The sequence below is a fragment of the Vigna umbellata genome, chromosome 5 (genome assembly GCF_029865625.1).
Source record: "Vigna umbellata cultivar VRB3 chromosome 5, Vumbellata_1.0, whole genome shotgun sequence".
Taxonomy (NCBI): domain Eukaryota; kingdom Viridiplantae; phylum Streptophyta; class Magnoliopsida; order Fabales; family Fabaceae; genus Vigna; species Vigna umbellata.
The window spans coordinates 69,351,296-69,378,783 of record NC_142169.1 but is presented as its reverse complement, the minus strand read 5'-3'; the positions used below and the strand labels follow the sequence as shown (position 1 = coordinate 69,378,783).

At 27.5% G+C, this 27,488-nt stretch overlaps 4 protein-coding genes across 4 annotated transcripts; 3 read left to right on the top strand and 1 right to left on the bottom strand.

Annotated features, from left to right (window-relative positions):
* Nucleotides 1–997: 997 nt before the first annotated feature.
* Nucleotides 998–4,552, bottom strand: LOC124831098 (DUF21 domain-containing protein At2g14520-like). Its single transcript, XM_047304989.2, has 11 exons — nt 4,131–4,552; nt 3,653–3,729; nt 3,428–3,511; nt 3,068–3,181; nt 2,852–2,938; nt 2,506–2,645; nt 2,326–2,413; nt 2,040–2,113; nt 1,841–1,965; nt 1,400–1,665; nt 998–1,316 (listed from the first exon to the last, which is right to left on the bottom strand). Exons 1-11 carry the CDS (start codon nt 4,306–4,308, stop codon nt 1,272–1,274), a joined length of 1,278 nt encoding a protein of 425 aa, XP_047160945.1. The 5' UTR covers nt 4,309–4,552; the 3' UTR covers nt 998–1,271.
* Nucleotides 4,553–9,028: 4,476 nt separating this feature from the next.
* Nucleotides 9,029–14,183, top strand: LOC124831096 (putative pectin methylesterase CGR3). The gene is made up of 7 exons (XM_047304987.2): nt 9,029–9,186; nt 9,971–10,117; nt 10,350–10,389; nt 11,229–11,270; nt 12,503–12,877; nt 13,140–13,195; nt 13,718–14,183. The coding sequence occupies exons 2-7, from the start codon at nt 9,995–9,997 to the stop codon at nt 13,868–13,870; spliced, it is 789 nt and encodes a 262-aa protein (XP_047160943.1). The 5' UTR covers nt 9,029–9,186; nt 9,971–9,994; the 3' UTR covers nt 13,871–14,183.
* A 2,618-nt stretch (nt 14,184–16,801) lies between these two features.
* LOC124831097 (basic form of pathogenesis-related protein 1-like) lies at nt 16,802–17,484 on the top strand. Its single transcript, XM_047304988.2, has one exon. It carries the CDS (start codon nt 16,849–16,851, stop codon nt 17,326–17,328), a length of 480 nt encoding a protein of 159 aa, XP_047160944.1. The 5' UTR covers nt 16,802–16,848; the 3' UTR covers nt 17,329–17,484.
* Nucleotides 17,485–21,393: 3,909 nt separating this feature from the next.
* On the top strand, nt 21,394–21,885 carry LOC124831163 (basic form of pathogenesis-related protein 1-like). Its single transcript, XM_047305073.1, has one exon. The coding sequence runs from the start codon at nt 21,394–21,396 to the stop codon at nt 21,883–21,885; it is 492 nt and encodes a 163-aa protein (XP_047161029.1).
* The last annotated feature ends 5,603 nt before the right edge of the window (nt 21,886–27,488 follow it).

Below are 27,488 nucleotides of genomic sequence, written 5' to 3'. Positions count from 1 at the left end.
AATAGTATAAAATTGTTAAAATAAACACTACATATGTATGATAACTTACAAGAAATTTGATTTCAAGAGAAAGAAAAGTCTATACCTGAAAAACAAAAAGAACTATTTATACTACTATTACACCGTAAACTCCTACATTAAGACAACTAAAAAAATGTTTTTCTTAAATTCATACTTAAGGTGATCATCACAAAAAAAAAACACAATAACAAAATAAAAATAATGATAAGCTAATGATAAAACACAAAATAAAGATAATGATAAGCTAATGATAAAACAATTATGATAAAATTCAACATATAATTTTAGTCCGGCATCATCCCATTCAACATGTGATTTCTTTACTAATAACCTTTTTTCATAATATTCTCTTCATCATAAAATAACTATTAAAAATATATTAATAAAGGGGAGAGAAAAAATACATTAAGATTTTCTTAGGAGAAATTAAATACATTTATTATATAATTAATCTCAATAATCAAGAGCAAGTTATTCTATACTTAACTCTTGGAATAAATACACCCCTACTCTATTATTATTTTTTTAATAAATTAGACTTCCTTAATAAATGTTTAAATTATGTTAAATTCAACTTTTAGTTTTAAAATTTACATTCCTGTATTTTAAGTTTAATATTTTAATTTAAAGAAACGTGTGTCTTTGTCCTTTGGTACATGCTGTCTAATATATTTCATTTTAAAAGGTTGAATTCAACTATTGTATTCAATACACTGATATTTACAATTAGTAATACCTTACAACAAGTATTTGAAAACGTCAGGGCCTGCTACTAATAGCAATAGTACAAACAAAAGGAGAAGACAAATGCAATTCAATAACTTGAAAATATAAAATTATTTTATCCAAATTTCAGCCATCTTACATTCAAGATATTGATCAAAATTATTGATACTTTAAATCATTTTCATCTTTGAATATATAGAGCAAGATTCTAATAGCATGTGCCCAAATGAATTATTCTAGCTCAAATCAGTGCAAGCAACGTATGTATGTATGTCGCATACTGCATTTGTTGTCACTAACAAAATACAATGATGTTGATACACATAACATCAAGAAAAAGGAAAATAATTTTGATGTAAAAGTACTAACAAAAATAGATTCTACCATGGATAAGGGCTTCTCACGTTCTTATCACATCAATTATTCACACCCCCAACAGTTTTCTGATTATCTAATGTAATAATCATCTATGAATCTAAGATAAGTATGTGAAATTAAGGTGAGAGACTGTTGAAAGATCGTTGTCACGAGTCTTCAAAGTGATGATCGGTCTCATCAAAGATCTCCTCCTACGCAGAGAAATTGATGTTAATACAATATTTCAAGAGCAAATGAAATTGTTCATTCAGATTGGCCTTGATGAACTTAGTACCTGTAAAAGCTCTTCAATGACATCTTCCATGGTGATAATTCCAACAGCTTCTTCTTTTTCTGGTGGTGTTGGAAGTGTGTTTCCATCTATTTCCAAGATATCTGAGTACATATTTTTTGACCATTTTCTGCTCCTGTAACTTCCCCTGTTCGAATTATTCGAGTTTGGAAAGCTCTTCCACTTTTGGAGTGACCTTTTGCTTTTCAACAGATTATTATTCTCTTGGGGAGTCTTCTCGCCATCAATATCTACCTTCACATCTCTCACTGTGCTCATTTCACATTCATCACAGAGAAAGGGAGCATTTATTATGATGTGAAAGAAATTCTCAATTTGAAACAAGATGAACAAGAGTTTTTAGTATTAAGCATTAGATAATCACTGATTGTGATCGCATTATGTATAGATCACTAGTTTAGCCTAATTTGAGCATATGATTACCATTGGCATTATTGTTAGAAGAGTGTTGATCTGTCTTGTCAGTGTTTCTGATAACAACAGCCATGTGGCTATGGCCCTTCTGGAACTCGTTCAAAATATCATACAGTGGCATAGTTTCTGGAACCCTGTAATTATATGTAATGTAGTTTCAGTGGTCGTAATAATCCTCCTTAAAACTTGCAAACTATAAACAGAATACCTTGGTATTCTCCGTATGGTCACACTTTTCACCGCTATTCCTTCTTCTGGGTCAATTCTCAGTAAATTCTTGACCTGAAAGTAAGATGTTTGCATGCTTAAAGTTAAAGCAAAAATGCAATGAATCCTATTAAGTTTGTAATAATCTTCTTGGAAACAAATTTAACAGATTGAAGCTCAGAGAAATTGGTGCAAAACCGAGGGTAGTTTATGCAGCAAATTTTCACACGATGGAAAAAAGACTGTTGAATGAAGTCTTGAATAAAAACAAGAGACTCAATTCATACCAAGATAAGTCCAATAATGTTTGTAGTCTCCTCGTAGTAGACAGGGACTCTGCTATGCCCTTTCTCCAATATTAGATTCATCAATTCCCTGCTTAAAACAAGCATTGGATTTGATGACAAAATGCTTCATAAGATACAAAAATGTAGTTTGCAATTTATAAGCTTTTGAGTCACATTTACCTATCAAGCTTTGAATTAATATCAATGGAAAATATTTCAGTTATGGGAGTCATGGCGTCACTGGCTGTCTTCTCAGTGAGTTCAAGTGCTCCAGCAATGATTGTTGTTTCATCATGTGTCAGTTCCCCACCTTTTCCAGCCTAATATAATACATAGCCACAAAAAAATATAGGGTTATCCTTGGTGACATTATTCACAGTATTGGAATTTGGAAGTAAAAGGTGGTAAATTGGAGCACACAAATGAATTAACAAGATAAGCACAGAAAACTACAAGCCTTCAACTTCAAAAGAAAATGAATCAATGTATGCTCAGTCCAAAACATCAAAAAGGCTCTGATACAGACCTCATTTCCATGCAGATTTACAAGTGTTTTCAACTCAGCTCTACGGAAAAGTGCTTCATGTCGATGCCCCAGCAAATAGTCCAACAACTGGAAAACCAAATAAAGGGAACAAAAGAAAGTCAAGGAGATAAAGAAAATCAATTATTAACGAATTAAATTGGATCCATGTTTACTAGAACAAAACTACCTAAAAAAGTACTAACAATTGTATATCACCTTGCTAATTGGATAGGCAACAGGAAAACATATCCACACAAGGACACGGACAACTGGAGCCACTGTTGCTCCAATTGCTAAACCATACCGTGAACAAATTGATTGTGGTATGATCTACATACAAGTCAACACGTCAGAACAATTTTACACTGCAAGCAGAGTAGCTAAGTCCAAAGATTTTCTTAAGACAGTCACATGTTTAGTAAATATATGCTATAAATAAAAAACATCAGCTACTTCTAGTGATCTGGTCTTATTATTTCCACTGATGAAGGAATCTTGATTGAACATGAGCTTCTGACTTTCCTAACCAGATGCATGTGTTATATGTAACATACAAGGAGAAAAAAAGTTTCTCACCTCGCCAAACAGGAGAATTAATGTTACTGAAATCAGAACAGCACCCCATGCAACAACAAGACTATCAAGAAAGATAGGAAGTGCCTGACAAAAGAAACACCCATATCAAATATTAGCTGAATCTTTTGGTATAACCATTTCATTTCTTTTTTTGTCTATGAGTGATCAAAGGGGTCAGTCAAACCATTTGATTAAATACACACCAACACATGATTTTTGTTCTACCTCCATAGCTGCAGCGTTGCAAATTAGAAGGGTGCAAAGCAGCAAATGTTGATTTCTGACAACAGGCAATATCTTCGCTGTAAAGACAAAAAAAGAAGCAAGTTAAAACAGCTCTAGATTCAATAATAACATCTATAACAATGTTATTTCTATTTCTTCAGTGACAAAGCTTTCACAGATTAGGAATGACACTCAGTCTCCGAGTACCTTAGGAGGGGAAAGACTTAACTATGATTAAAACTACAAATCACCCAGCACCCTTGACTTAATTTTCTTCCCTGCTTACTGTTCCTCCTTCCTAATACTAAAGTGTCACTTCAAGAAAGCCGGTTAAACCGACCTTGCTTCAGTTTTTCAATTGGGTAAAGAACTAAAGTTGAAATGTTCTAACTTTGATTCAAGTAGATGGTTTGAACTTTTTAAACAAAAAACAAAAATCAAAGAACTGATATCTGTTTTGATTACGATGAGAAAATACCAGCATGTTTGCGATCTTGAGGGGTGCCAGACTTGGCAAGAACCTCAAGATCAACCAGACTCAAGGACATGAGTCCTAAAGTGAGCCCTGACATCATTCCAGCAAACAACACAAGCAGCACAATTATCAGTAACCGCATGAAAAACTGAGTTTCACAGCACTTGTATTCCACCGCCATTGAAACCACTCTCGAATATGTTGTTGATGATGTTCTTTTGTCTGAATCCTAGCGAGAGTTAGAGCAACACCTCCATAGCTTTAAAGGGTGTCCAAGTTATGTTGAAAAGATGGTTTTGTTTAATAAATGGAATGCGATAGAAGGTAGACGAATGTTGGGTTTGTTTGAGAGTGGTTTTTCCCGAAAGAAGACTGTTACCAAAATGAATACTAGAGTTACTCAAACACAACCCTCTATGTGGGTAGGTCGGTGAGAGATCATAGTCATCGAATCGTTATGTAGCTTGCGAAAGAAGGGACCCACACAGCACAAGTTGGCATTTTAGTAAAGATGCCGTGTGTTCTTGCGTTGGATAATGCCCCTTTACTACTCATGCAGACACGAACAACATAAATACGAGATTGTTCCTGGTTCTGATTCTTTTTCTGTTTCCTTTTGGTAAATTAATGTTCTTCGTCCCACTACTTGTTGGAAAGAAGATGTAATAAAGAGAACAGGTGAACGGACATTATCAACAGTGAAATCAGAAAGAAGGGATGCTTCTTTCTTTTGAACGTGCTTCTTTAAAAAGAATGCTTTTTTTTTTTTTATATTGAAAAACATGTTTGAAATGTTTCTTGGTGAAATACTTACGGGGTCGACAGAGAGTTATTTATTTTCAAACATATAACTTATAGTCCAATACATAACTTATTAATTATGTCTTGTATTATGATAAAAAATAAATTATATATGATATAAATCTTATATTAATTTTTCCTAATTTAAAATATATGTAAACCTCAACAAGTAATGTATGAATAATAGAAATATAAAGTTAACCACACTCTTGAAAAATACTAGTAATGTATGAATAATACAAATATAAAATTACACCTCAAAAACTATAAATGAGTTTATTTTATAATCAAGAGTTCTATCATCCAAAAGGCATACTTATTAAGAACAACACTTTATCATCGATAAAACACATTTATGGTATACCAATTTTCAAAGTGATGAAGGGAGGAATGGTGGAAGGAAGTGTTGATGATAGAAGCACAGGGGAGGACAAAAACACAAACACGGGCAAAAGATTGATAAACATGAAAGAGAAAAATGTCATGGAAGAAGGGAGTGTTATAAAACCTTTGTTATAAATATATTGAAAAAATTTTAATATTTTTTTTTAAGGAAAATGACTATTTCAATTAGAATAGTAATAAAAAAAATCTTAAAATACTTTTTTTTATCGAATATAAAAGATTTGAACTAAGATTTTGTGATGAATAGGATAAAGTATTTGTATATATGAGTATATAAGTTCATCTTAAAAAAAAAGGAAAAAATCGAATAAATTAATTGTAAATTTGTATATATTGTATTATTTCTAATATTAAGAAAGAACTAAATAATTGTAGAGAAAATAGAATTTTTATTTTTTATTTTGGCTCGAATTGTATTGGTCAAACTTGTTTGTTGACCAAACTCAATGTAACAAATTTATTGTTAAACGATTTTTTCTTTTGCAAAACTTTGGATTTAATCTAAATGTAGTTACAAGTATCGTAAATTAACATGACAAAATTTTAGAAAAATCACTTTTTTTATTAATTTACTTTACAACTACAATTGATTTATAAATTTTCTTATTAAATAGAAAATGGATGATTTTAAATCAATGCTTCCATAGATCAATTTAAAAAACTTTCTAAATATTTTTCGATAATCTAATGTTAAAAATGTTGTTTATTATTAAAAATGTGAAAGATGACGTTATTTGTGTTTTTCAAAAAAACAATAATTGTGAATGAAAGGTGAGGTAAGATGAAAGAGGCAGAGCCATCCCTATTCAAAATATTGATTTAATTAACAACGTATGTTTCATCCTTTGAATCAAATCTACGCATGACCCAACAAAAAACAATTAAACCCTTTGAATCAAATCTACACATAGGCCAAGAAAATAAAAAATAAACGACAAAAGAAATTCTACAATGTTACATCACCATCAACTTCTACATCATCTCTAAAATAATTACCAATAATTTGCATAAAAATGTTTTATTTACACAATTGTTGAATTAAATATTTTTCTTGTTTGTTTATATCAGATTTGTCGAAATTAGAAAAATATAATCAAATGAATTTTGTTTTATAAATTTTAAAATATACATAATGTAAATATAGAGTATAAGTACTTTTAGACACTAACATACCATTAGACAAAGTTTTGAAATTTTGTAATCAAGAAATAAATTTTGAAATAAAACTAATAAATAAAAACGTTCAACAGTGTAAAAAGGTAGTATAAGTAGGCTTATCTTTCATATCAGAATATTGCTGCTGTTATTTAGCCCTTATTTTGATGGTTGACCACTAGTTCAAGTAGGTAGGATTTGAATTTATTTATTCTTTTACGTACTTATGCTTCATTGATTTCTAAACTGCTACTCTCAAGAAAAGAGAAAAGACGAAGAAGAAAATTATCCTCTCATGATTAAAATCTAATTAAGTCAGTTTGAATACGAAACTCTCCGATTTTGGGTGGGAGGACAAACTCGTAGCATTCTAAAAGTAAGTTTAAATAATATTTTTGTAAATTATTATTTTCAGATTATTTTTTATTATAAAAACTATTATAGTTTAAAATTAAAAAAAAAAGTTTAAACTGAAAACAAATAGTTAAATTTAAATTGATAAATACTTATTTTGATGAAAAATATATTTAAAGAATAAAATCAAATGTGTACACAAAATATATGGAATCTTCTTTATATATATATATATTATTTTTTTCCTATTTTCTTTTAATTGTTCAATTTAGTATTTTCTTAATGTTAAAATGTTTCATTTAATTATATAAAATATTAATTTAATCTTCAATTTTTAGTGTCATTCTAATTATAGAAAAACATTATATTGAATATTTTTCAAACATTAAATAACAAAATAATTATATGTTATGTAAAGATAACAGTATGGGACGAACTAAGTATTTTGATCTGTTTAGGCATTTGATCCGCATTTGATGGGTCAACTTGTATGGTTAACTCGCATTTGATCCGCATAGTTTACATCAATTTAAATTCTTAAAATCTAATAACGTTAACATAACATGTATGTTTTTTCTAAATACATTTTTTTCTCCATTTATCAACAAGTACCTCTCTTGTTCATATCCAATCCATCTAAAAATAGATCTCTCGTTAGTGTTTTTTCTCATTTTTTAGTCAAATTCAAAATCATTTTTATTCTTAATAGACTTGTACTTAATAATTATGATTTATATAATTAAAAGTATCACTAATTTTTAAAAATAATTTTATAAAAATTAGTATTTCTATTAATTTAATTAAATAATAAAAAGTTTTAAAACTGATCACAAATCTGCCTATCAAACATTATTTGTGGTAGTAAAAGAAATTAGCTTATATTTTTTTATAAGGGAAGGTGGCTCCAAACTATTTTTTATGAGTCAAATACGAAATAAGTCAAAACGGATAACCAATCCCTATTATCATCTTTAAGTATACGTGATTTTGTAAATAATTAATAAAATTTATATGATATTTTTTTATTAAATTTTTTTATTTCAATTGGAGTAAATATAATTTTATTTCTGTTATGATAACTTAGATAAAAATCATTATAAAAAAATATTCTTTTTTGAAATTTTCTTAACAATTAAATCAAATATAAGAAATATTAATTTTCTAATTTCAAATTTTTAATAAGTAAAGAGTTCTCTTATATTATACAACATCAAGCATTCTTCTTTATCAGCCTACAATGCATGTATTTTCTTTTTTTCTATACATTTAATGGTAGACCACTCACTTCTGGGTAGTATGTTTTGTTTTTTGTTTTTTGTTTTTATTTTAAGTTAAATCGTCCTGGTCTATTATTATATTTTAAGATGAGTTACTTTATTTTTATTTTTATTTTTATTTTGATCTGTGTTTAAGTGCAGCATTTTTATTTTCCTGATTTAAGGAAATAAAAATAACTCATGTTATATTTTATAAAAAAAAACGTTAAAAAGGAAATGTTTTTAAAAGACATTAAAAATGATTATAGTTTATTTAAGAGACTAAAAACATATTATATTAAACGTTTGTTCAATCTTTTTTATGTTATTTCAGAAAATTATCCCAACCACACCTCCAGATGACCACAATCAGTGGATTTTCTTTGGAGAGACCCACCCATGTTACATTAACTTTGATCCATTCAATCATTATTAGCACCAAAAATCATCCTAACACATTATCACGATCCACTGTTAAACTTATTTCAATTCAATAAAATATCCCAATATTATCTCTTCTTTAATAGTTCAAACTTCATTCTCTCTAGTACAAAAATGTCTATCATTTTACCACCAAAACATACAAAACTTATGGTTTAGGTTCACATTAAGTGAAAATCAACATTTCATCCAGTTATATTAAATTTAATAATTTACTGTATATTTTTAAAAGCCAGTAAAGTAATTGAACATTTCTTTATGTATACGTAAATTAATTTTATTTTGGATTATATTTTTTTTTCATTTTCCTATAACTCAAAAATATCAAAGGAAATTTTGAAATATATATAAAAAGAAGAAGTAATTTTGGGAAGGTAGTGATTGACTAGTGTGTGAGTGCACAAATAACTAACCCAACCAAATAGGGAAATCAATACAGTAATAAATAATGGATAATAATGCAAAAAATTAATCCAAAACAAATAAAAGAAAAGAAAATAAAATAAATATATTAATGCATGAACCCGAATCCACCGCCTTGAGTTGTGAGTCTCTTTCAGTCACAGCACAGAGGAAGAGCACACTGCACAGATCTGGGTGGTGACTGAAGGGATCTACCCTCTTTCATTTCTCATCACTATTGTTGGGTAAGCTCTTTTCTTAATTTTCCCTTTTACCCATTTTGCTTCTCATGCACTCTATGTGGTACAAGATCACACCTTTAATCATCAACTTAGCCTTTATCATTTTTCTTTCTTTACTACCTTCACATCTATATCACTCACTCAATTCGATCTGTTTCGTGCTTGTACTCTATTTTAAGTTAACCCCCATTTTTGGGTTTAGTTCCACTGGATCGATTTGCTTTTATTTGTTGATGCTTCATGGTTTATGTTCTGAAAAGGGTGTTGTCTATTTGAGCTTAAGCTTAGTGTATTAAGTCCTTAGAAGTATAGTTTTCTTAATGTATTGGAGCTTTTTGGAATCAATTATGACTTATGTGTTTGTTAAGTAGAACTATCAACTTCCCACGTTTAGAAAGAGATACGAAACTTTAAGAAAGGAGTTTTGCCGTACTGAGTTTGATGGGATTGTTAGGCGAATTTTTCTGTGTGCAACTTTGGTACTTGACACTGCAGAATACACTGTTTTCTTATGGTCACTGCATTTGTTTAATTGGAAAACTGTTGAGATATGCACAAGATTCTTGTTGCAAGTGTACTGCATCTTGATCGTATTGATAAATGACCATGCCATGTGGAGCCTTTTAGCATTTGTTATGCATTTTGTATTATTTATTTCTCAACTAAAGCTAAATGGGTGGCCTTGGCTTCAAGAAAAGTTTATCCCTTGGAAAAAGCAGCGTAGGTAGCAGATACTTACAACTTATTTGAAACACACAACCGAGCTTGTTTCCATAACTTGTGGCAGGTCTGAAGGCTCATTGCCATTATCATGTCAAGGAGGCCAGGAAATCCTTCACGTCGGTTAGCTGATGATGGAAGTATACCATTTGTGGCGTCCATCCAGTCCAAATCTCAAAACTCTCCCCTCCTATCTATTGGGCTTGTGATTGTGGTATGTTTTCTTTGAAATATAATATGGAAATAGTCTGATTTCATTTCGTTTTATTTGCAATGTTTCTGTTTGATATACCATGAGTGCCCCAATCCCGATCCTGCATCTGTGGTATTTTCTACTTCTTATCCCCCCTGTACCTAAATCAATATACAGTTTTCTCAATTTACTATATTCGTCAGCTTGGTGTCAACACATTGTATTTGATAAGTTGACATTTATTAATTTTCAGGGTGCAATCTTCTTGATTGGTTATTTTTACAGCAGTTCAGGTTTGTACTCTGTCACCAATCTGGTCAATTGAAGCCTGGAGAAATAATAGAAGGATTTTGAAATTGTCGTCCTCCAAATATTGTGTTTCAAATGCCAAGCTACCTACCAGAGTGAACTTTTGATTTTGGATACAGTCATTTATACCTGATTACTGTACAACTTCCTTGGGTTTGTTAAGTTTGGATCGTGACTTTTTGGTCATTAAGAAAAATGTGGTTAAGGAGCGATTGATCTAACATTGCAACTGATGTACAACATGGAGTATAAATGTAATAAGTTGCCCAAGCGGTAGCAGAGAGAGCTATATGAAAAATATGTAGAGATTTGTGGAGGTCATGCTTTAAAAGTAAAAATAAAGAAAATTTCTTTGTAAACAGTCATATTTGGTAAGAATTTTGAGGTAGGTAAAAGGGCACGCTAGTCAAGTTTAGAAGAGAACACAAGTGTGCTAATTTCTCGATATCCATCAGATTCGGTGAATTAGTCAAATTCATTAAAGGAACTGTTTTAATACCTCTATCACCGTTTAAAATGAAGTGAAGAGCTTTAATGTCGGTTCAGTCTTTATCATAAACTAAATAAATACAAGTTCGTTCAGCATGTTGATTCATACATATTATACCATCCTCATGGATCCTAGTAATCCTCTAACTGATCATTTTGTCTCAATTATGAATTTTAGCCAGATTTTCTTTTTTATTTTTGTAAAATAGAAAGAAAAGTGGCTAACATCACTGCATAAACTAACAAGAAGATATATTCTGTTTCATGAACTTGCGCTTTGTATAAAATTCTATTGATACTGATGTTGACTTTCGTTTGTTTGGTCACATGGCAGGTGGAGCTAGTAGTGATGTTAAAGATTTTAGTAAACTTGAAGGTAACAAAACTAACTTTATCCTGTTTTATGTTTGAAAATGTTCTACTCACATAGAATTTCCCATGTAAGGCGGCTTAGGATGTTTATATGAAACTAAGGTAAATAATGTTTGAAATGATTCATTTCCTTTAATTTAGATAGTCCTTTGTGTGTCTCCTTTTATTTATTTCAATTCATTTCTATGTCTCTCTAAAACATGCACATTTTTATTTTTGACCTTGTGGTTTCATCCCATAGCTTGCTCTTGATTAAGGGTGGATAGTTTGGTTCAAAACTAGAAAGTTGTTGTTTGTTTTGGTATCACTATTGACATACAAGTATAGAACTATGGATAGGATTATCAGATTATGCATCGTAGTTTACCTTCAGATATTTAATTTGTTAATAACTTCTGTTTTTCTGGAAACATCCTCAATTATCCCTTCCGTAAATTTGTATCCATTTTCATGTTCTAAAATCTATATTGTGAAATTAATAATTGTTTTCTATTTTCTGTTTTCAAATCTTATCAACCAGAATAGTTTTATTAATCATGTTTATAATATCTGTCTATACCATTGGAATGGAATAGCTCGATGCTCAAACATAAGAAATTGCGACTGTTTGGGCTTTACCAAGAACTATTTTGATCAGATCAATACTGGAACTTTAAAGGCCTTGCAGTTCTGCAGTGGTTGTTCGTTGCCAGTTAGGTCAAGCATAGAAATGGGCCTTGTGGTTTGGCTGACTGGATTGAGGTAGTGTCAATCATCAGAAAGAGAAAATTGGATAATATATAAATGCGAGTCTTGTCAGCATTGAGAAAAGCTAACAAAGAGCAAGTGGCAAGAATTTGTTTTTCCCGTTTCCAATAAAAGATAGAAATTACTTTCAATATATTTTTTCTCTCTCTCAAACTCAATTAAACTAATTTTGTTGAAATTTTCTATATTTAACGAAAATGGGAACAGAAAATGCAGAAACCAAATAGACTCTTACATTATTGCCCTAAACGTATGAGAAAATAAAGGCTTGACTAGTTGATGATACTTTATTATATCTTATGGCTGGTTTTACTCTCTTACTGGGAGCTATATGATTCTGGTGGTATCATAATGGGGAAGTTAGACATTATCAACATCTTTTTGTACTTTAAGTATGTGCTCATTCATTGACATTTAGTATAAAGAATTGTAGATTTCAAATTTTAAGCAATTATTTTCAATTCAAACACCTCTGGTGTGCATATGCAGGTGGTGCATCATGCTCATCAGAAGTCCTACAGGCATTGCCCGTTTTGAAGAAAGCGTATGGCGACAGCATGCATAAGGTTTTGCATGTTGGCCCTGACTCTTGTCTTGTGGTAGCTAGTTTGTTAGAAGAAGAGGATACTGAGGCTTGGGGAATAGAACCTTATGAGTTAGATGATGTTGGTGCGAAGTGTAAAAGTCTTGTACGCAAGGGCATTGTGCGAGTGGCTGATATAAAGTTTCCTCTACCTTATCGAGCAAAGTCATTTTCTCTGGTCCTTGTGTCAGATGCATTGGATTACTTATCTCCAAAATACCTGAATAAAACCCTGCCTGAGTTGGCAAGGGTATCTGCTGATGGCGTTGTTATCTTTGCAGGTACATTGAAACTTAATATAGTACTGGATTTGTCTTAGGCATTTGTTTCTGCATATTATTTGGCTGATGAGGGTCATATTTGCCAAGACCTAAGCTATTCAAGTCATGATAAACTGATGACCTTTCAAGTTTTTTGTTGTCTTCAAATCATGCTCTTTTACTTTCATCATTCACAAGAAAAAAACTCATGTTGGCTGTGATAGAAAATTGAGTATCAATTCACTTCTGATTTCTTTCTTCTGAATCCCATTTTCATGTATAGGTTATCCAGGTCAGCAGAGAACTAGGGGTGAAGAAGTGGCCAAATTTGGTCGTCCAGTAAGTGACTGTATTTTATTGAACTTGATGCTTTCTTGACAAGATAGGAATTTAGGCTAATGACTGATCTTCACCATCAACATGATTGCAAACTTGCACATTCTGCATTTTTTTGCGTACTACATACGAGAAATCTATTGGTGCTGGTTAGTTAGTATAAATTACTAGATGGAAAGGGTTACAAAGATGATTTTATTAGGACAAAAAAGAAAGTACAGAGAGGAAATAGAAAATTGTTGTCCTAGATTGAAGTAAAGGAAATGACAAATTGCCATAATGCATTGGGAAGTCTTAAAGATAATTAATATTTTTGTTTTAATTATGTTTTTAGTCTCTGAAATTTAGAATAAATTTAGTTCTGTGAATTTTTGTTTTTGCCAAAACTTGGAAAAAAAATTATTGGTCAGTAATACAGTTTTAAAAATATCGGCAAAGAACTAAGCATATTGATTAGTGTTAGGTTATATTACCCAAAACATTGTCATTAATTCAGGTTTTCCCCTTTTGGTTGTTTTTATGAAGGCCAAGTTGCGCAGTTCGTCTTGGTGGATAAGATTTTTCGTTCAGACTGGTTTAGATGAAAATGAAACTGCTGGAAAGAAGTTTGAACAGGCTTCAGTGAAGAAGGCATACAAACCAGCATGCCAAGTTTTTCACCTCAAATCATTACCTTGAAACTTCACTCTATTATTTTTATACTTCACTTAATTAATGCTTACAAGCTATGCTTTTGAGATGGCCATCTTTAGCACCCGAAGGGTAAAGTTCCATACATTATTCTGTTAAATTATAGTCCCATGGTGACCACATATGTTAGATTCAATTATTATGTATTTTATTGCCAACACAGTGTAAGCTATTTTTGTCTTCATAGTGTTCCACATGTTTTCTGTTCACAAATGATCTTTGTTTCTTCAGTAAAGTATGTACTGTCTAGGAAACTCACTGATTTGACGCATTTACGTCTAATACAGATAATTTTTCTCTATTACCAAAAGTTGTATTATTTTATTCTTCTATAATATGTGACGGGATAACCATATTTGTTTCTCTGTTCAGCAAAATTTCTCTGTATCTAGTTTTTTTATGTAGAATTTGTTGTTACCGAAGGTTTATGACCAACTTTGTAGTTTATAGATCACAAAATTTATATATGATTAAAGTAGTAATGTTGATTTATATATAATTATCATTTTGATAATTATAACTGAAACGGTAGAATAATTGGAAAAATATAAAAATCCTTGAGACACTGAGTAGTTTTAGTAAAAATCTGCACTAAATATATTGAAATTTTTATGAGATATTTAAAGCTTAATTGATAAGTATTTGTATTTTGATCTTCATGAGCATTCTGGTATGCTGTATCGAGAATGAAGATTGATACAACATGTTAATATAATATAACCCCAAAGATAAAGTATAGTCTAAAAGCAAACAGAGAAGAAGAAAGTTCACTGGACATGTGACATTTCACACCAAATTTTGATACTGTAATAGTTCCGAAATTTATGGTGTTGGATTGGGTCCTCTCCTCATATCACTGCGAGATTCGTAACATGTGAACTTATAAATTATGAAAGAAAAATAGTAAAATAACATATATTTAGATTCATTTAATACACATGGTCAAAATAATTATAGAAAAATATATTTTTATATTTTTTAAAAATTAAACAAAAAATTTAAAAAATAATATCAAATAAATGTAAAATATTTATCTCTCAAAATATAAATTCGTAAATACAGATATATTTAGTGATATCGCCAATATAAATTCGTAAATACAGATATATTTAGTGATATCGCCACTGATTGTGATGTTTCTTCACCCATATTTTCAATAATAGTTTGTTCACATGCATCACTTTACTGTTAAACGGTCGCTTCAATATATAAGCAAAAAATATAATATTATTATTAAGAAATTCAAAATGTAGTCACGCAACAAGTTTCTCTTTTTTTTAATCTGAGGTAGCTGATTAAATTTATTGAGTTCTATGCTATACACATAATGGAAAACGATCATGTTTGCTTACAACATTTTCAAACAATTATGATCACATAAAGCATTCATTTCGATTCTTATTTTCTGTAAAATTGTATTCGTGCCACACTCATGTTATAACAAAGACAAGAGAACAGATTAAATAAAAATATTTTGAAATTTAGCAATATATTTAAAATTAATTAAGGAAATATATTTACTTTTCATTTCCTAAAATCATTATATTCTATTTATTAAAAAAAGTTGTACTGGTGAGGTTTTAGCAACCCAACCGAAAAAAATTATACTAAAAATAATAATTTTTGGGAATCATAACTATAAACTTAATTTATAACTCTTTGTAATAAAAGTCTTATAACTTTATGTTTCGAAATAAATAATTATAGCCCAATCAAACATTTTAAAAAAGAAACAATTAGGTATACGTCAAAGAAAAAAAACAATAAAACATTCTGCTTTAATTTCTATGCAGTACATAAAGAACCTTTAAATAATTCTTTGCATATTTCATAAGAAAAAACACATAAATATATTTAAGCCCTTCCTTAAAATAATAATATTATTGTGAAAGTAAAAAGATTACAACAGTAATTAGCATAATTGTAATTAACATATTGCTTTTCCCCAAATAGGGTAAATATAAGTAATCTAAATAATCAGTAAAGGCATGGCAGGCACAGTGGAATCCAGGCAAAAGTGAGAACTATGGTATATATAATGTTAGTGACAATAAAGAATACTAATCCTTTTACTTTCATACTTTACTTTTTTACATAAGCCATACAGAATCACACGCGCGTTTTGTTTATATTCGGTGTTTATCTTTTCAGGTTTTCCCTTTTCACTTTTTTTCACCTAATTTTTTTTTATCATTTCCGTCAGCAAAAAAATTAATTAGAAAAATAATACTTTTATACACATAAATTTTATCTGATATTATTTTTTCTTATTTTTTATTCTTTTCTTTTTTAAAAAATATAAAATTTTATTTTTTATGACTAACTCAAATAAACATAAAACTGTGTCACCTTATTTTTTATTCGATAAATTAATATCATATAATTTTTATTTATACTGATATTTACTTCATTCTATTTAAACTTGTACATTAGAGAGATAAATATTTTAAGATATTTTCATCCATATTTTTATTTTTAAATAAAAATGTTATACAATGATATAATAATATTGTGAATAAATTTGGTTTTATTTAAAGAAACGATAGAATGACATATTTTTACGTTTATTTGACACATAGTAAAATAATAAAATAATATGAAAGAATTAAATTTTTGTATTTTATTTAAAATAAAAAATAAGAAGGATAATATTAAATAAATATAAAATATTTGTTTGGGTCAAAGTATTATTTGTCTCTCTTTTTAACTCTATATCGTAACTGGGAAAAATTTATTAACTCTATATCGTAAGTGGGAAAATTTTATTGAAAGTGTTTTTTATAATTTGAGTAAGTATTTAACTAGAGTTAGTTTAATCGGGTTGATTATTAAAAAACATTATTTTGTTTTTGTTTGTGTGGTCTCAAGTGCTCCACTCTCCTATAAATTGCTACTTTAAACAACACCTTGTTTAGTCACATTCATTCTCCGAAACAAAGAACAAAAGAAGAGAGAGAAAAACAATAATGATGTCCCCATGGCATGTGATCGTAGCGATTGTTCTCTCGCTGTGTGCAACAAGACTGACCCTGGCTCAGAACACTCCTCAAGACTATCTTGAGGTGCACAACCAGGCTCGAGCGGAGGTTGGCGTTGGTCCACTGTCGTGGAACCACACCCTTGCAGCCTATGCTCAGAGGTATGCGAATGAGAGGATCCCTGACTGCAACCTTGAGCACTCTATGGGACCCTACGGCGAGAATCTGGCAGAAGGGTACGGCGAAATGAAGGGTTCAGATGCTGTGAAATTCTGGCTCACTGAGAAGCCTGACTATGACTACGGTTCCAATCGTTGTGTTCACGATGAGTGTGGGCATTATACTCAGATTGTGTGGCGCAATTCTATTCATCTCGGGTGTGCAAGAGCTAAGTGTAACAATGGTTGGATGTTCGTCATCTGCAGCTATTCTCCACCAGGAAACTATGAAGGAGAACGACCTTATTGATTCTCTTTCTTATCAATATGTGCTACCTCGTAGAGTGTCCTGTTTTTATGTCTTTGTTTGGAAATCACCATGTGTAATATTCAAATATATTTAGCTATTATATGAAGACATCTATCAGTACAACCGTAATTAATTAGTTTTTTATTTTTGCTGTTATACTTGTTATTTGCTTGTTTTTGTTGGTTTAAAGTAAGTTGATGACATTGCTTTTCAAAAGAATATTTATTGATTCGTGGGGTATGATGCAAGGAGCATGTTTATCAGAGAAACAATCCACTTAACAAAATTATCTTATTTTTAATTTCTTTCTCTTTTTACAAATATAAAAATTAATTTTTTTAATAATCAAAATATTCTTAAAAATATGTTGTCAACTGATGCAACTCATGTGAAAAAAATTGACAGCACTAAACATTAATCATTAATGGCAGCATCTGTTATGGACAGTTATATTAATTTTGTAATTTTGTAACTGTTATTAACTACACATGCCAGAAATAAATAACAACAGAGAAGACATCATCAGACTGTTGAAAGTAAGAAAAAATTCAAAATTACTCACCAACTTTACATTTAGGTGTCTTTTGCGGGTCCAGAATGCTCATATAAGATGATTTTTTCAAAGGTATGCAGTGGGGGTTATAAGATTAACAAGAGTTTTGCAAGACTTTTTCTGCTGCCATATAATAATATGATATAAAAGATTTAAAGTAATGATATTTTTATAAACTTTAGAAATATATATTTATATTAACAATCAACTAACATATTAACAAAAAAGAATTTTGCAATGCAAAACTAAATCAAATTATAAAATGAATTTTGCAATGCTCTTTTAAATAGCAATTAGAATTAATTAAGTCGTGGTTCACCATTCTATCTTAAAATAAATATTTAATGATTGAATTTCTGAACATTATTTAATTATTTTCTAAAATGAGAATAATATTACATATAATTTTTTATTTTTATTTATCATGGTGTAATGAAAATTCTAAAATAATATTTGTTTACCAATATTTTACTAAGATAATTTTTATTAATATTTGTTTTTTTTTCAAAAATAACCTCAAACGAAACTTAAAAATATAGAGCAATAAATAAAACAAGACAAAATAATGTAATGAATGTCATAGGATAAAGATGATGGAAAAATATTAATGAAAAGATAATATTCACAATAAAACATTAAATGGTTGTATTAATTTTGTTCTACCAGTATTTATTAACATGATTGACTTGTAAAATAATGGTTTTATTATTATTGCAAGTTTCAAATTAGTTTCTCTTCTTTATTTATTTATATGGGATCTTCTCTTTTATTTAAGACAGTATAAATATTTCTTTTTCATTTTACCTTTCGAAACATCAATACTTTTACCATGCTTAATAAATTGGGACTTAAAATAATTTGAATATTTTTTTAAAATATTTTTTAAAAATAAATTCATGACAAAGTTACTTATTTTAAAACATACAATATTTCGGATATAAAATGATTAAATATTTCAGATTTATAGTGATTTAATCTCCTAATTGGAATCGAAAAACATCTCATTATATGATTAGTTTATTTAATACAATGTTTATTTTATATTTTATGGATACCGACGTTTTATATAAGGAAGTTAGAGTGAAGCCAAAATTTGTTCACGGATCACTTTTGTGTGAAGCAAACAGATGTTCCATTTCATTTTCTTTACGGACGGCTCACAAACCAACCCTACCATTGAGTTCACCATAGTACAATTTTTAAATACCACGTTTTTTTCAACATTCTATTTTTTAAACATTAGTGACACATGTTAGTCTTTAGTATCCAAACTTAATAGCCTTTTCGTAAACAATCAATTAAGTTTATTGTGAAATGAATGCTTCATATAGTCTTAATACATATTTGCTAAAAATGTTTATATATGGTATATGTTTAATTAAATCATTAATTTAGTCTTTAATTAAAATATCAGTTTAATCTTTTGTTTATATTTGATACTAGTGATTGATGTCTTAATTTTTATAGACTAACATACCTTTTAATATTTGTGGTATTAAACAAAGATATTTGAAAACTTTAATCAAAATCTAAAATTCTAAATTATTGTTTTTACAGTAGGGGATGAAACTAAATCAACTTATAATGACGCTTCTAACTAGAGTATATATTATTAATTTTTCTGTATGGTTTAATAAAAATTCCAAAAACGAAATGGACCCACAAAAGAATGGTGGGGCCCAGTGAGGTTAATAGGCAGAATTTACTGCTTAATTTGTGGTGGTGCAAGACTATCAAAAAAGCATAAACAAAGATGATAAAAGAAAAGAAAACAAAAGGGTTATTTCAAACTGCTTTTTAAGGAAGCAACCAAAGCTTGCGGGCAAGTCTAAGATGTTTATTTTTAACTTTTTCTTAAGAAGAATAACTTAAAATATTTATTATTTTCTTAATCATATATAATGTTATAAGAAGATATTGATGAATACTTAATAAAATTCAATTTAATTTCTTAAAATATTAAAATCCTATAAGCTTATTAAGAATAGTATCGAAACTTATAATCCTAAGAATATCCACATGCATAATTCATACAATGATCATAAGATCTTCCCGTTATAGTATACTCATATGACATTAAAAAAGAAAAAAAAAACTCAAGTTTTCAATAATACCCTGAATTATAAAAATAAAATATTGTTTTTCTTTTGTATTAAAAATATATAATTTCGTTAACAACCAAATAAGATATCAATGAGAGTGTATCTTACTAAAGCTTTGCATTCAAGTAAAAATTAAAAAAAGTGTTAAAAGTGATGTGGTATATAGAACCAATTTAAATACTTTAAAACATCATATAATTGCCTTGTAATGCGATATAAGATCACATATTTATATCTTATTGATTTTCTAGTAACTTAAATATCAAAATATTTTTATATTTATCGTGTTTGTTTCCATGGATGTAGTATTATAATAGATGTAATAAGATACTTTGCGCACTTGCTTGAGAAGGTAGATTTGAGGAAGAACTAAATCCTCTTATCCCCGTACGAGTAAAGGGAATAAAGTAAAAAGATAATTCAACATAGATCATTTTACACAAATGTTTCTTTACTTTTAATTGAATTATTCATTGAATTTTAATTATGATGAAATGCTTTTATTATTATTATTAATATACGTGGATACCAAACTATCCGTTGGAGTGAATATCCCATATGCAAATTTTTTTATCATTCTTAAATTACATATTTTTAAAAAAACATGTTAAGGATTGCATTAATATGAATGTAATAAGTATTAGTATAAAGTATTTGATATTTTTTGTTAAATGTCATTAGAGTTTATCATATGTTGTGATGTTTAATGGCTATAATAGGTCAAGCATCCTTTAAAAACATATTAAAAACTTAGATCGCATTCTATAAATGTAGTATATTTAATAAATGCAATAAATAATATTAAATAAAAATATGTATTGATATATTTATAAAAATACCAAGTTATTAATGTGAAATGTCCCTTTATAATTAAGTAATAAATATAATGAATGTGAATATTTAACATTTTGTTAAGTATAAACAACTTATTAATCTTTACTTCAATGTAAAGATTTTACAAAATTCATATTTTAATTAATGTTTTATTTAGTCATTCACATAAATATATATGTACTTAAGATAACTATTTTTATTTTTATAACTGAATATTTAATCTAAATCTTATTTCTAAATTTTATGTCATATATTTTAAAAAAATCTTATTATTTGAGTATTGAAATTGAGTTAAACTTGATTATGAAACGAAGATGTCTTTGTAATAAAGTTTAATATGATGAATTAAATCCTTTAAAAAATAATTAAAAACAAAAGGTAGTTATTTACTTTTGTAGTGATTCATACATGTTGATTTTGAAATTTGTAGTATTCCTTCACTTCATCTTTTTCTAACAACCAACATTTCATTCTTATAAATACTTTACAAGAGCCTCGGTCTTATTCATCAAACACCTATCTATCAGTATTAATTTTTACAAAGTTGTGGAGAAATTAATATTATAATCAAACAAAATGGAGTTGTGCATTAAAGTTTGGTTTTGTCTATTGACTCTGTTAGGGTTTGCGATTATTGGTAATATTGCCAACGCTCAAGATTCACCAACAGACTATCTGAATGGACACAACGCTGCACGATCAGAGGTTGGTGTGGAAAATATAGTTTGGAATGACACAGTTGCTGCTTTTGCACAGAATTATGCTAATCAGCGTACAGATTGCCAACTGATTCATTCAGGTGGTGGTGGCATCTACGGGGAGAATATTGCAATGAGCACCGGTGACATGAGTGGTGCAGAGGCAACGGAATTGTGGGTGGATGAGAAACTCTTCTATGACTACGCTTTTAACTCTTGTATTGGTGGAGATTGTCTGCACTACACTCAAATTGTTTGGAGAAATTCAGTGTATGTTGGATGTGCCAAAGTAAGATGTGACAATGGAGGCACCTTCGTCACTTGCAACTATTCTCCTCCTGGCAACTATATTGGCGAAAGACCATACTGACTTCCTCCATAGTTGTTGCGACCAACCATGCATTTCAGATCTATTACATATTAAGACTATAAAGTATAGCATCACTACGATTTATATAAATTTTCATTTCTGTGATGCTTTTCATTTTACATTTTAGCATAATACATATGTGAGTTCGTAACTCATGTAGCTAATAACGATGATGGTAAGTCCCACGTCGACTAGAGATAAAGCCAAATTATAATATATAAATGGAATGCACATCTCACATCGAAGATTGAATTAGGTTTAAAGTTCACTTCTTAATATGATATCAGAGTCATGGTAATAAAAGTTCATTTTTTAAAGTTAACTTCTTAAAGTACTTATTATATTTTTATATTTTAATAATTAATAAAATATTATTTATATTTTTAAAATAGTTCTATTAAGAAAATTAAAAAATAATAACTAAAATAAGAATAAAAATAATACTTAATATCATATTTAATATATTTAAATATATCAAATTATATTAAAATATTAAATTAAAATTTAATAATTATCAAAATTTTAAAAAAATAAAATTTTGAAAAATTTGTTAATCGAATATACATGTCCGATAAGTTATGAATTGGATATCCATATCCGAATGATTTTTAAAATTTTATTTTATATATAAATTTTAATAATTATTTAATTTTATTTAATATTTTAATATAATTTATTATATTTAAATATTTTATTTAATATAATTTTATTTGTTATTTGATAAATAATTGTTTTAAAATTTTATTTTTTATTTAAATTTTAATAATTATTTAATTAAATTTAATATTTTAATATAATTTAATATATTTGAATATATTAAATATTTTATTTTTGTTGTTATTATTTTTATTTTAATTATTTTATTTTTATATTTTTAATATAACTATTATTATAACATAAATCATATTTTAATAATTATTAAATATAAAATTATATTAAATAATATTTGAATTTTAAATTTAGTTATTATTAAGGTGGTGTAGAGTCTTTTTAACAACAAGAAAAAGAAAAAAATAAAAATATATTTATTAAAGTTAAAAATAAAATTTTCTATAAAGTTAAAGATGTAGGATAATGATGAAATTTCAGAAGGTTAAAAATGAAATTTTTGAAAATGCAGAATGAGAGGATGAAACACTCTTAATTCCTATATATATATATATACACACACGAGTCGGTTTTATGACATCTAATTAAATACAAAGATAAATATATACTTTAGAATCAATTTGAGTATCTTTTGGAGTTGTACAATTGTGGTGTAATTTTTGTGTATTGGATATAAACAAAAATAACTATTGTGACACTACTTGCTACATATCTACCATTTCTCCGTAATATATTAAGGACAAAAATAAGCGCTCCGTTTTACACATATATTCTCACATAGTTAATTTATTATAGCATGGGGATGATGATTATCTTTCATACTAAATTCCGATATAGGAATTTCTTTATACTTTACCTAAACTATATTCTTTACGTGAGTAAGTAAATTTAGTATAATTATAGAATGATTTTACAGTCTGAGACTCCTACTTAATAGAATAATTAAATATCGTATTTTAAAAATCGCTATTACTTTTTCCTATTTTCTTCATCTCGTATTATTAAACATTAGGGACATATATGTTAGTCTTTAATATCCAAACTTAATAGCTTTCATAAAATTAATTATAAGTTTATTGTGAAATGAGTATTTGATATAGCCTTAATACATATTTTGTAAAATCGTTTCTAAATTATTTTTGTTATATGTTTAATCAAATCATTGATATAGTATTTAATTAAAATACTATTTTAATCTTTTATTTAAATTTTGATAATGTGATTCCTAGGTTTGTGTGTTAGAAAATTGAAGGAAAAACATCCTATCATAAAGTCTGTTTTTAAATCAAAAAATATTATTTGATACACCTAAATTTTTTACATTCATTTGATATTTTCCTCGTTTATTTTTTACTCTCTCATTTATTGAAAAAATATAAAACTTTATACTTTTATAATCATTTTATTCTTGTATTCTGTGTCAAATGAATATAAAAGTGTGTCATAGTAATGTTACTCTTTTAAATCAGTAAATATTAGTGATTGATGTGTTAACTTTTATTAACTAAAATTTCAAAATAAAATCAGCCGTAAATACTTTCTTCTGTCAAAGGTTTTGGAGACTGATGCATGCATTGAGTGTTCAAAACCACACAAAAAAAATATTAATATATTAAAATAAAAATATTGGTGCATATAAAATATAACTTAGTGTGACAAGGTCTATAAGTGTTATAATCACCGATAATTTGACTCTATCAAACATTTTAGGGTTGTGTTTATACGATCGTGGAAGAATAATTAAATAAATGTGAGGTTTAATAAAAGTTCAAAACTAAATGGACACACAAAAGAACGGTGGGGCCCGGTGAGGTTAATAGCCAGAATTTACTGCTTAATTTGTGGTGGTGCAAGACTTAAGAACATAAACAGAAGGGGAATTTTCAAACTGCTTAGGAAGCAACTAAAGCTTGCAGGCAAGTCTAAGATTTAATTTTAAACTTTTTTTCTTATAACAATAACTTTAAATATTTATTATATTTTAAACACATATAGTGTTATTAAAAAATATGATGATATTACAACTTAATTTAAGTATGTAAATTTTTTTAAATATTAAAATCTTATAAGCTTATATTTAATTTTAATTTTTGACGTATATTATAGTTTGATTCGGTTGAATTATTAAACCTTAAACTACTTATCCAATTTTTAAAAATTTATTTTAGAGAGAACATTTTTAAGCAATATTATATTTTCATAGTTGAAGAACTTTGAGGTCTACATATTAAATTTTTTATTTTATATATTAAAACACTGGATAATTGATAATATACACTTTTTTTTTATTGGAGTTGAGTTTGTTCGTTTAGGGTGAATGTCTTAAAAAAAATTATTCCGCACTTTCATTGTTATTGAAAAGTAATAAAACTAATTAAAATTCAATATTTATATAAAATACAATTTAATTTAATTTTTATGTTCATAAACCTTCAAAATGAACTTAAAATGATGTTGATGCAAACAAGAATTAGATTTTATTAAAGTCACTTAACAAATATTAGCCCTAACACGCGCATATATATAATCATATGTTTTTATTTATAACTAACAATTAATTATAGACATTGACATATAAATTTATAAAATATTATTACATCATGATTTTATTATTACTGATAATTAATTAAATATTCGTTTACATTTAAAGTTTGTAACAAATAATTGGTAATAGATACAAATATTTTAATATCTATTTATAATATAACGCAAATATCATACTATCCATATTCGTCTATTCATATTCGTAGATATTTATTATTCGTAAAAAATTAAAATTAAAATTTATTAAATATTTTATTAAATTTAATTAATATTTTATTTTTATTTTTAATTTAATTTAAATTTTATTTATAAATTTATAAAATACTTTTTTCTAAATATTTGAATGTATTCACGTATATTATGAGTTTTAAAGCATTTGATGTAACAGAATCAATAAAAAATAATTCTTTTATTACGAGTTCAATAATAAATAAACACTATTTATATCTAATCTGTTGCATTATGATATGATATAAAAATTTATAATTATAAAAATATCTAGATGCATTAAAGGAGTCATATAATAGATCATACAACCTTTAACTTATAATATACTAATATAACATAAAATATAATACTGTAATTTTAAATAATATCTTGAATTATAAGAATAAAAAAATGTATTTTTATTAAAAATATCTAATTTTATTCAGTACTTTAAAATATAATATTCTTAAATATATTCAATTCAATATTCTATTTGAGTAATTCAACCCTATTTACGTTTGACTTTTCTATTGTAATTAATTATAATTAAGAGTTCATTAACAATAAATATTTATTTCTCTGTAAAATACAATTTTGTTTATTAAATCTAATTACATTCAACTTTGTTGACTTAGTATTCAATTAATGGTTAGAAAGCCTTAAAATTTCCAATACAAATGTAGTATTAATTATATTATTTATAAAAGTATTTATTATCATAGTAAAACATTTATTCAAATAGTTTGACTTTTACAAAACAGACCTAGTAGTTAATTATTTTAAAATAATATTTTTCATTATTTTATTTGTTTTCTATTAATAATTATTATAATATATCTGTAACAATTAATTCATTGTTAAAAGCGAACCTCATGTCTCCAATCAATATGTCTCTAATCAATATAATCCAGTATAAACCCCTGCACGGTTTAATAACTTTTTTTATAAAAGAATTAGTTTATTATGTCTTTTTACATGGATATTTCTAATCAATATATTGAACACAAATATAATTTTTAATGTAATTACTAATTACTCTTATACTTGCTTCAAAATTTTAATTTAGACACTGAATTATATTCATATTTTTCAAAAAAATCAATTGATATTTTAAAATATATTTATAATGTAAAGTTTTTTTTCTAAATTTGACATTTTATCGATCAATTTTGAATTTCAATTCTTCTTTCAAAAATTTAATTTTATATTTAATATTCAGTAAGTTAATGGAAGAAGATATACTACACTTATTATTAACTAATTCAATAAGTGTATTATTCTTTACAAATACTACAATCAATATTAAATAGAATTTTCTTATTTAAAAAACACATGAAAATTTAAATGTAAGTCTAAATTTCATAGAAATGAAAAAGTAAAACACCGTATAAAGATGAAGATTAATATATCTCTTGCCTTAATATTTTGGATTGAAATTGGTGACATTGTGATTGAACTCAGATTTTATTGATATTGTATTTCTCTAATGAACATCTTTCCTCAATAAACTTAACAGTAATAGAAATGAAATTGTGAAATGGACTCACTCTTAAAGAGAAGATTGTTGAGAATCCAAGTATAAGAAATAAGAAAATAGAGCAGCGTAAAGACTCATAAATTCATTATTAAAATTTTGAATTAAAAATATTGGACTAAGGTCTAACTGATACTGTGTCTTTCAATAAATCTTTTTCTTCAATAAGGTATATATGATAGAACGAACTGTTAGCATTTGTAACTTTTCGGTCTATTTCGTGGGTCAACAATCAAATAGATTAAATGTTGGGTCAACGTTTAAGTTATTGATATCGGGCCATAATTGGGTCAGCGTTCAGGATATTCTTATTAGACCAATGGTTTGGGCAAATAAATAGTTAATAAATTAATAACAAAATGATAATGATCAAAGATATTGATAACTGATTGCAGATTAAGGAAGTTGTTTACGAATAACCGACCTAATTTAAAGGTAAGCTCGTTTGGACCTATACCAGTTTAGGGTCTATGAAATAACTTATAAATAGAAGACTAAGCCGCAAAGGTAAGCAAGTTGAACTAATTTTGAGTACTCACTTTCTATTAAATATTATCATACAAAGTCACTGACTTGGAGTGCCTTTTGCAGATACCCTCCCCCACTGCTTGGAGGAGGAGAAAGCGAATAATACAACTTGAATAATGGAGGATCATTAGGTCCATCCCGTCTTCATAACAACATAAAATACTTTGAGTAAAAAATCTCA

Coding starts and splice junctions, on each gene's coding strand:
- LOC124831098 (XM_047304989.2), bottom strand. CDS start 4,308: ATGGCGGTGGAATACAAGTGCTGTGAAACTCAGTTTTTCATGCGGTTA. Junction 2,939..3,067: donor TTGCCTATCCAATTAGCAAG/GTGATATACAAT, acceptor TTGGTTTTCCAG/TTGTTGGACTATTTGCTGGG. Junction 1,317..1,399: donor TCATTGAAGAGCTTTTACAG/GTACTAAGTTCA, acceptor TTCTCTGCGTAG/GAGGAGATCTTTGATGAGAC.
- LOC124831096 (XM_047304987.2), top strand. CDS start 9,995: ATGTCAAGGAGGCCAGGAAATCCTTCACGTCGGTTAGCTGATGATGGA. Junction 11,271..12,502: donor AGATTTTAGTAAACTTGAAG/GTAACAAAACTA, acceptor GTGCATATGCAG/GTGGTGCATCATGCTCATCA. Junction 13,196..13,717: donor TGGCCAAATTTGGTCGTCCA/GTAAGTGACTGT, acceptor GTTTTTATGAAG/GCCAAGTTGCGCAGTTCGTC.
- LOC124831097 (XM_047304988.2), top strand. CDS start 16,849: ATGATGTCCCCATGGCATGTGATCGTAGCGATTGTTCTCTCGCTGTGT.
- LOC124831163 (XM_047305073.1), top strand. CDS start 21,394: ATGGAGTTGTGCATTAAAGTTTGGTTTTGTCTATTGACTCTGTTAGGG.